At 41.0% G+C, this 9,884-nt stretch overlaps 1 protein-coding gene across 2 annotated transcripts in view; it reads left to right on the top strand.

Moving 5' to 3' along the window:
* arhgef40 (Rho guanine nucleotide exchange factor (GEF) 40) overlaps window positions 1-8,338 on the top strand; it is a 48,355-nt gene extending 40,017 nt beyond the window's left edge. For both annotated transcript variants that reach the window (XM_040041045.1, XM_040041044.1), the window contains exons 25-27: window positions 2,405-2,514; window positions 5,013-5,056; window positions 5,252-8,338. In XM_040041045.1, the coding sequence (XP_039896979.1) occupies window positions 2,405-2,514; window positions 5,013-5,039 (137 nt within the window). In that variant the 3' untranslated portion in view covers window positions 5,040-5,056; window positions 5,252-8,338. The remainder of the gene's footprint in view (window positions 1-2,404; window positions 2,515-5,012; window positions 5,057-5,251) is intronic.
* The last annotated feature ends 1,546 nt before the right edge of the window (window positions 8,339-9,884 follow it).

Here is a 9,884-nt window from a genome sequence, read left to right on the forward strand (position 1 = left end):
ATCTCCCCATGTGACAAGGTAATAATATGGTACACATTTTATTTTGTTCTTATTTTCTTTCTCTTTCTTTTTTTTTTTTCTTTCCAATCGTGCACCCCTGGGCTTCTCTATGAATTTTTGATATTTGTCTCACACTGAGAAATTTTGAAGAGCTGTGACATGCCTGCGGAGAATATACGGTGCAGTCAAAAAGCTCAACTGTGGAAACACGTTTTACTTGTGCCATGATCAAATCCCATCACAGCCCTCGCTGCTGTGTGTCTGCCTTAAACTGTTTTCAAAGCGGTGACACAAACTGTCTCACTTCCATAAACAAAATGTGCAGCCTGGCGCTCGCATGGGTGCGTTATTGAAACTGCTAGGCTAGGTTCATGTAGCCAATTTGTCCTGATCACTAACTGAGCTGGGCAAAATTCCAACACTATCCTTTAATGATCTGGATTTCAAGTCATTGTGCGGCTGAGGCCTAGTAACAAAACAACAAGTTATAAATAATAATATAAGTCCCAGATTCAGTTTTTCCTTCAGGTAAAAGTTCCACTTAGAGTGTTAAAAAGTAAAGAATTTAATAAAAAACATTTTGTCATTGTACTTTTTCTACAACTGCATATTGTTTTGTTAATTGAAGGGATCCTTTACAGGGAAGAACTATTTCCAAAGGAGCCCCCTTGTAATCCTATCCCACTTTGAGAACAAGTTAAAACTACCTGCGAATTAATCAGCACTACAATAATACATCCAGTTTTCAGCAATACTGTGATATTATCATATATACTCACTGAACATTTCATTAAGTACTACACTGTTTAGTTACACATAAATATCTGATCGGCTGATCAGATGGTAGCAGCTCAACGTATTTAGGCGAGTAGACGTGGTCAAGACAACCTGCTGAAGGTCAAAATGAGCATCAGAATGAGGAAGAAAGGTGACTGTGAACATAGCATGGTTGTTGGTGCCGCACAGGCTGCTCTGAGTGTTTCAGAAACTGCTGATTTTCCCACACAGTCATCTCTAGGGTTTACAGAAAATGGTCCAAAAAAGAGAGAATATACATTGAGCAGCAGTTCTCTGGGTGAAAGTTCTTTGTTGATGTCAAAGGTCAGAGAAGAATGGCCAGACTCCTTTGAGCTGATAGGAAGGCAGCAGTAACTCAAAAAAAACAAACAAACACTCATTACAATAGAGGCAGAAGAGCATCTGTGAATGCAAAACACATCAAACCTTGAAGCAGATGGGCTACAACAGTAGAAGACCACACCAGGTGCCACTCCTGTCTGCACAACAGAAGACTATAAAAATGTTGCACTGCTGTCCGAGTCTCCGTTTCTGTATTCAGATGGTAGGGTCAGAGTTTGGCTTAAACAACATGAAAGCATGTCAACGGTTCAACGCTGTGGAGCATGATTTGTCGCCACACTTTGAGCCTCTCGGTACCAACTGAGCATCATTTATACTCCACAGCCCACCTGAGTATTGTCGCTGCCCATGTCCATCCCTTTATGACAGCGTGTCATCTTCCTGCTTGTAGGGCCAATATGAACTCTCTCCACATTGAGTGTTTATTGGTCTGCAAGACTGTGTAAAAGTTACCTGGTTTAATTTCAGAAAACTTGCCGGAGAGGTAGAACACAAGCAGAGGAAGAACTCCAGTGGATTTTAATCGGTCTTTAAAAAAGCTGTTCAGTGTTTAAGCAGTAAGAGAAATTTAGAGACTCCCGAGTGCATGGAGGACAAAGCCTTAGAGACAATGGATACATATGGGGTGGTTAGTAACAGGTTCACAGCATGCTGCTGAATGAACAACGCAATCTGATACTAGTAATTGTATCACATGTCAAACTGCATTTTTCAAAAAGGGTGCAGGCACATAGTTCCATAAAACAATAAATAAAATAAATAAAATCACAGTACCTAATCTAAAGTACAGTCCTTTAGATTCCAGGGCCATCATTCAGCCTCCATCAGCCGTTGTTGTCTCAGAGCCAAAGTGATTTCTCATTCATGGCCCAGTGTAATGCACATACTGCTCACCAGGTGTCTCATTGAGTGCAGCAGTTCAGAATTTCAATGCATGAATTGTCCTGTGGGACAGAACACAGCGTTAGAAATTCATTGAACAGGATGGGAAAAATGCCATCTCACTCTGACTCCTCTCTCTTTGTTTCTGGCGTACGTGCGCTCCATCTCTTTTTTCCTTTCAGGAAAGCGTTATAACACGAGCGCCGTTAAACCGCGAACGTGCACAAGGTTAAAAACGCAGCTGTTCCATGCATGTGCATTTTACTCAAAACGCAGGAAGCCGTTATTATTTGTGCCTCCACCGGCAAAATGTGATTGTTTTAACTGTGTCTGGCACAGACCTCTGTCACACAGCCCCACTCTCTCTGCCTGTCCCCTTCAGTCCACAGTAGCTGTTCAGACACTTCTTCTGTCGGGAGTCAGAAGGAGGGGGGATCTCCAGCGTCTGGGAGGGACCCCAGGAGAAGCTCTGGATCAACAAGCTGCTCACAGGTGGGCTAAAAAAAGTAGACACGTGTAACAAGCCCAAAAGATAACATGTGATCGCCGAGGTGAATAAAAGCTATTTTTATATCCTGTAATTACTCAACACTTCACCAGTGTTTTAATATAGACGTGAAGTGAGAAATGTGCTTTTCTGCTCGCTGGAAACAAAAGCGTCTTTTTTGATCTTCTTAGGTTTTCTAGAACCTTTTAGGAAGGGGATCTTTGCTGAAAAAGTCCCTTTTTAAAAGCCCAGGCTTTAGTTTGCAGAGCTAAATATGGTTGTAGGCAACCCTTCTAAACTCCTACAAACATGACTTTGTCATTAGTATCAAGATGTTAGCCATGAACGCCCACAGAGTTCTGTTTCTCTTTGCCTTATTTCCTTTAATCTGTGGGCTACTGCCAGCTGAAGACATACAAATTACTCCAGAGCAAACATTTTTATTTCTAAGCATTTTTTTTTAAATTATTTAGCGAAGAGCACAGAGGTGTGTTTAAAGGACACTATAGAAGAAGAGACTGTATTTAAAAGATGAACATAGCCAGCAGATTTGCCTTCTTTCTAATGGTAAGCATGGACGACTCCTGGTAGCTGAAATAACTCTGACTGTGGAAGAACATGAGAAAATGACCCATCTTGTCATTTGTTTTATGACCTTATGTCAACATTATTCTGATGGGTTTGTGGCCTGAATGGCTAGTTTCCGGTCTTATTTAATAAACCATGATGTTCACTATCTAAATTAGTTCTAGATTATAAGATGATAAACCAGAGTATGGCTTCTTGTGATTGACAGGTCACTGAACTACTCTTTGCTTGTGACACCTGATTTTGGTTTTTTTATGTTTTGCTAAGTGCTTTAAAACATTAGTCTACAAACATTGATTTTGCAACAATCTTGAGCCACCTTTCATCTCTTTACTTTACTTCCCATTTTCTCGCTTATCTTGTAACTTTTAAAGTGATCTTGAAGCCAGACACTGACCTATAACTTATTCGAGCGTTTAAAAAAAAAAAAAAAAAGGCACCTAATCAGTTTTGTGTCTACACATAACAGATAAATAAGCAATGAGCCAATTTTAAATCTTTTGGGACCTTTTACTGGTGGCCTGTTACAAAAAAAAATTCCAATTTCTTTAGTCGAATCTATGAAAAATGCCAGGGATATAGAATCTTTGCACCAACAAGGTGATTCCCACAGAGCTATTAGCTGAAACCCTGACATATCTCAGCTTGTTTTTGTGCAGCATGTGCTTAGAAATTTGAAGTAACTGGACAAGTCGAGGATGAAAGACAAAAAGACCTATAAACTATCTATAATAGATGAATAGTAAAGTTATTTGAAAGTCATGTGCACTAAAGACCTAACACAGCACCTGAGAGATGCATCTGGGCTCAATGAAGCCTCACAGAAATGTCAAATTACACAAGAACTGGACTGGAAATCAGTCCAGTTCTTGTGTAAATGTATGAGGGGGACGCTCGATAGTGGCTTGAGGCCACATTCCAGCGAGTGGTGACAAAATAGATGGAATTATAAACACAGAAAAGTACCATCAGATTTTGATCTGCTATGCAGTGTCATCTGAACAACATCTGACTGGCAACAGCTTCACTTTTCAGCATGACAGTGATCCCAAACACACTTCCAATGCCTTCCAATACCTCGATAGTGCATCACTGTGTATTTTTCTACCAGCCATGACAGAGCCCAGACCCCTCAACATTACAGAAGCAGTGTGGGATTAAAGACTGACAGAGAATGAAACGAAACACAGCCAACATCTGAATAAAAGCTTTGAATGTCTGCAGAACTATTCCTGAAGACTACTTAAAGAAACTACAACAAAGCTGCCTAAGAGTGCTCAGACTGTGCTAAAGACTAAAGGTGGTCGTACCAAATTTTGGCTTTCAAGCTCATTAGATTCCATAAACCCTTACATGCTGCATTTCCATGCACGATTACACGTTTCAGTAAATCATCGCACCTATTTCATGGTTCAAGACTTTTGCACAGCACTATGTACTTTGAATCATGTAACATAGCGGTGATATGGTGAAGAAAGTCATTCATTCACACTGAGCTGATCTGTGTTAAAAAGGCATCCTTTAAACCAGTCAAAGCATTTCTGTATGTTTGTAAAGTGAAAACACTGCATGAATCTGGCTGTAAGCAAACAGCAATACCTGCCTGCCATCGCCATGGTAGAGTTTAAATGAATTTGCTCAGTGTGCACACACACAAACACACACACATTCTCACAATCTCCTTATCTAGCAAACAGAATATGACAGATTAGCAAACAGACAGCGCTGGGAACAGATTGACAGACAGACGGACACACGCAGCCCAAACAGATAGGGCAAACACGCAGACAGCGATATGCACATATTCAACAACAGAGGGAGGATTTGCCGCTTGCGCACGGGTGCACGCACATTTTTGGTGTGTACGCACACTTAAGCGCCGAATGTAAAAATGCGACTGTTTCTTCCTCCTCAGAGCCAGTCTCCCTCTACAGCTGTGTGACTGTCATCTCAATAAGCGTAAGTTTACTCTGTTTATCACACGTTTCTTTTTTTTCTGCACTCTGCCACTTTACATGCGCTGCTCATGTCGCTGCATTCCCACGCTGATTGCATTTATTTTAGTCATTCTTTATTCTGGGGATTTCTGCATGTGTCACTATTAATATTTTCTTCTTCTTTTGTTTCTTCTTCTCTTTCTGTCGCTTCAACCAGAAACTGGACCTCAGATTTTTTATTTTTTTGAAGTTTTTAAACATCTCTGTTCCACCTCTGGGCGAGCCAAACTGGACTTTGAAGAGGAAGAAGACAAAATGAGAGAGAGAGCCCTCCTCATCCCCCCCTCACCCTTTTGAACTTCTCCCACATGCTTTCTCTCCTTCCCCTTTCCCCGTCCGTCTCTTTAAAATAAATAAAGTGCCAGCAGATTAAGCGGCGCAGCACAGCACTGCTTTTCTCCACTTTTAAAACCTCCCAGCTCTGATATGACCCCCCACCAAAGAAAATCTGCATCCAAAAAGGATCAAAACTGTCCTGTTTAAATCATGACAAGCACCAGCGGGACTCTCTGCGCTCCGCCATTTTGGATCTGCCAGTCTCAGTTGCTGGCAGAGTCATTGACACCAAAGGCACTTCAGCCACACAGTGCGGCCATTGTCTGCCCCACGACTCCCCACTAGGCCAAACCACTTGGTCTGAACCACTGACTGCCTCGGCTGGCTGACTGTACGCATCACATGCTCCAGCATCTGATAATAAACGGGAAGTAATATGCAGGGCGTAAATCCACCGTTGGATTGCAGATTTAGAATGTGTTATGTTCTTTATCATTTTCATAACGCAGAATGGAGTACTGTACGCTTTTTTTCGTTTTCCCTACCTGTGTAAAAATGCGTGGCATAGCCTAGGTGCGATTGCATCTATGTAAATTAAGCAAGGGTGGTGTGAGCATATACACACGCTCACATTCACACACACAACACACAATGTCCCTCAACACATGCAGTCACTCTTATTGTTACAAGACAGTGGAGCACTGTTCACATTCTCATGCCCGCACACTCACTGTGACCAGTTTCGAGCCTGGTACAGTGACCACATCAACGACAGGCAAGGTTACATTTGAAACGCATGCCGTGAGCTTTGCCTTGATGAAGACCAGGAAGGATTTACAGCATCATATCAGACTGTTATACATTGTGTTAGAGTGTTTCATTTAAGCTAACGTGTTGTTTTTCTTTATTAACAGTGGCCACAATTTAAAGGCAAAATGGTATTTAGTCTTCTTTAAAGTGTAACTTATATCAGCAACATATTGGTGCCTTAAAAATGTTCTTCGGAGTACTGAAGAACATTGCTGTGTAAAATGCCATATTCTATATGCCAAAGGTATAAAATGGGTGACTGTGCAATGATGATTTCTGTACATTTAGTACGGGCATTCCTCATTGGAATGCTGTCTCCATAAAATGGAGAAAGGTGGGTCTGTTTGTTGTGCTAATTTGTGGTTTTACTGCTTTTATTCTTGTGGCTAGAAGACATGAACTACATCTAATTCTTTTCAGAGAATTAATTAAATCTAATCTCTTAGCTTCTTGCTTAAAGGAAGACATTTTCCTAAAATATCCCAAAACTATTATTTTCATGTTTGCCCCCCCCCGGTAGAAAATTACAGTTTGGAAAGTCTAGTTCAGATTGGTTGACATGGGATTCCTCAGAACTGTATTTATGTTCCCAGGGTCCTATGTTTGGCAATTCTATACTCTTTTAACGTACATCAATCCTCCTGTTGTGTTTGGGTTAGACCCACATCATATTAAGCAAATTTGGGATCCTATTATATGCTGGGAAGCTGGGGAACAAAGGACTCTGGGAACATGGTATGACCCTGATTTCTTTATCCTGAATTTTAAAGGTATGTTGTCTGTATACAGAAATGAGAAATGGAAGGAAAGCTAGACTCAATACAGATACCTAAAATGCTGACAGCGCAGCTAAAGCTTTTTTTTTATTTTTTAAATATACGTTCATGCATTTTTCTAAAGAATTCTTAAATCTGTAAGTCATAGTTCCAAAATCATGGTTTTCATATACTTCTGAGGGGGAATGTGGAAGTTTTAAAGAAGACGTGGTGTTTTTTCTTGCTAATGCTGTTAAAATATGTTAAAAAATATTGCTTTATTTGATTTTGTCTTATAACACTTACTGATAATGACTGTCAGGTGATTACTTTAGTATAAAGATTGGAAACAAAGTAGCTAGCATAGTTTTGTCAGCAGGCTTAGGCTAATGTCCGCTAACCTGCTGCTAGTTTGTATTCAGTAGGTATCTTCCAGGCAACTACTTTACAAGTTCTTTAAATGAAAGAAAATAGAAACTAGTCGACTAGCATAAAAGACAGAAAACCTCAGAAATAATTTAAAACTCTTTACTTTAAAGTTTCATGCTAAACATTAGCCAAACAAATATTTCATTTCCATCTTAGGAGATACAATAAATACCTAATCATGTTCCTCGTTAATCAAATCATGTCTTAAATGTTGCTGAAATGTGCGCTGTGTATAAAATTGCAAACACACACAACGTCAGATAAGTTTGCAGAGTTTAGCTAATCCAAGTGGTGCTAGCAACAGTAGCCTTGTTTTTTCCAGGCAGGCGTTCAAATACCAGTGGCCAAATAATGGGGTCACAGTACATCCATGGCACAAAGGTTTAGGCTTCAGACTGCCAATAAACACTGTTTGAGACAGTTTTGACTACTCGGGCCTCTGTGATGTCACAGAGAGTGGATCAAATCTTAATGTTGTTTTACATTGATCATTTGCTTCCTAAAAGTTGGACACAGAAGGATTCAGCTATCAGGTTAGTGTCAAAGGGCAGCTATGTCTAGTCGACTAGTTGCATAAATCCCTAATATGTAATTTTGAGATTCAAGTCAATTTTCTTATCTAACTTATACCATGAACAAAACAGTTGTTTTTTTTTCTCTAGAATGTCACATTTTTCTTTGAGATATCAAACCTCAACACTAACAGAAGAAAAAGATTAGACAATCTTCCACTTCCTGTACTACTCTGTGGTGACTCGTTGTTGGTGGGCCCATACACAGAAAGTTATGTCCTCATTCTCTGAAGTTGAAATGAATTATAAGGAAATGTGCAAAAAGACGCACAAGATACACAAAACATACCATTTTATCTCATGACACGGCCCCGAAAGGTTTCAGCATTTCACTGTGTTATTCATATTTCATGACGGCAAGCATTCAGGCAGTAAAACCAATAAACATGCACTCGCCGCTTTGATTGAGTAGCATGTGTATCAGACAATACCATGCTTAAGGTACAATATGAGACCGGCAGGTAGCGAAAGCCGGCAGCAGCAGGAGGTCAAGCTCATGTCTGCAGACAGCAGCAGCAGCGGTTTTTCACTGTTATCAGATTTAGCACGTTTCATATCTGCATCCAAATTCACAAATTGCAAATGGCTATTGAGCCGTTTCTGAATCAATATGTAATTTGTTGGCTCGGAGAAGTCTGTACACTTCATAGCCTTTAGCTGTTTGGTACATTGCATTATATTGGAAGCAATGTAATGAACACCATCTTTCATTCCTACTGCAGCATAAATTGTCATATGCAGAATCTCTCACTTTTGTATGGCACTTTGTAAGGCAGTATTAATGTATAGAAACGTCTCTCTTTATTTGGTTTTTTTTTTTTGTATGAAACACTTTGCCTGATGTTTACATTTTTTTTTGGAAGCAATGTGGATTGTTTGACATGCATGTTGTACTTACTTGATTTTTTTTTTTTTTTTTAAATAAAACTGAATTAAAGTTCCCAGCCTCAACAGAGGGGGATCTGAAGAGCAGGGTGGGTGGGTGGTTTGTTGCGCTTGAACCTTTTGCAGCAGGGTGTAAACCTCAAAATGAGGCCTGTAACCTTGTAACCCCCCTCCAAAAAAAAAAAAAAAAAAAAACTTGCAGTAATGAGTGCCGGGGTCTCCTCTGAAAGCCAGCTGTGCTGCTGCCTCACAAAACCCCGAATGATTAGATAACTACAGTGCAGCGCCATATCAAATAGTTCCAGGGATCAAATTCTCGAACGGAGGGGAGTGCACTTTGAGAGCATGAGTGTGTGTCCATCTGTGCATGTGAGGGACACAGAGAGAGGAATGAGAGATAAAGGCTGGGTAAAGAAGAAGGAGGAGCAGGAGGGGGGGACAGGAAGGGGCAGAACTGAGAGAGCGAGAGAAAGGGATCGACAGAAGAGAAGGACAGGAGACAGTAGGTGGGAATGATGGGAAATGAGCGAGGGCGAAGGGGCAGACAGACAGAGAGGCACAGTCAAGGGGAAAGCAGGAGCACGAGAGCGGGTGGGTGGGTGGGGGGGTGGGGGGTAACCAGGCAGGGGGAGGGAAAAAAAGAAGTGGAAGAATAGAAAAGGGGGGCTTATAGAAAGAGGGAGACACAAAGTAGAGTTAGAACTTTTTTTTTTCCTCCTCCTCCTTCTTCTTCTTCTTTCTTTCCTAATGTAGAGAACCAAGAGCGAGGGCCGAGAGAGCTGCAGGAAGGATGAAGGAGAGAGAGTGAGCGGGGTAAAAGGGGGGATGTTGACAAAGCAGCGAGACTGTGGCGAACAAAGAGAACGTGAAGAGAATGAGTCGGGGGAAACATCAAAGGGATTTTTCAGGCCCGGTTACCGGGACAACAGACATTTGCATGCGATTAGCTTTTTACATCATATTAAGAAGGGTTAGGGTGAGGGAGGGAGGAGGGGAGAGGGTGATGGAAGTAGGAGAAGGGTGGGGGGACTATAGATCATACACACACACACACTGTATGAGA

Source organism: Simochromis diagramma, unplaced genomic scaffold, assembly GCF_900408965.1.
Source record: "Simochromis diagramma unplaced genomic scaffold, fSimDia1.1 OVJJ01000370.1, whole genome shotgun sequence".
NCBI classification, from domain to species: Eukaryota; Metazoa; Chordata; class Actinopteri; order Cichliformes; family Cichlidae; genus Simochromis; species Simochromis diagramma.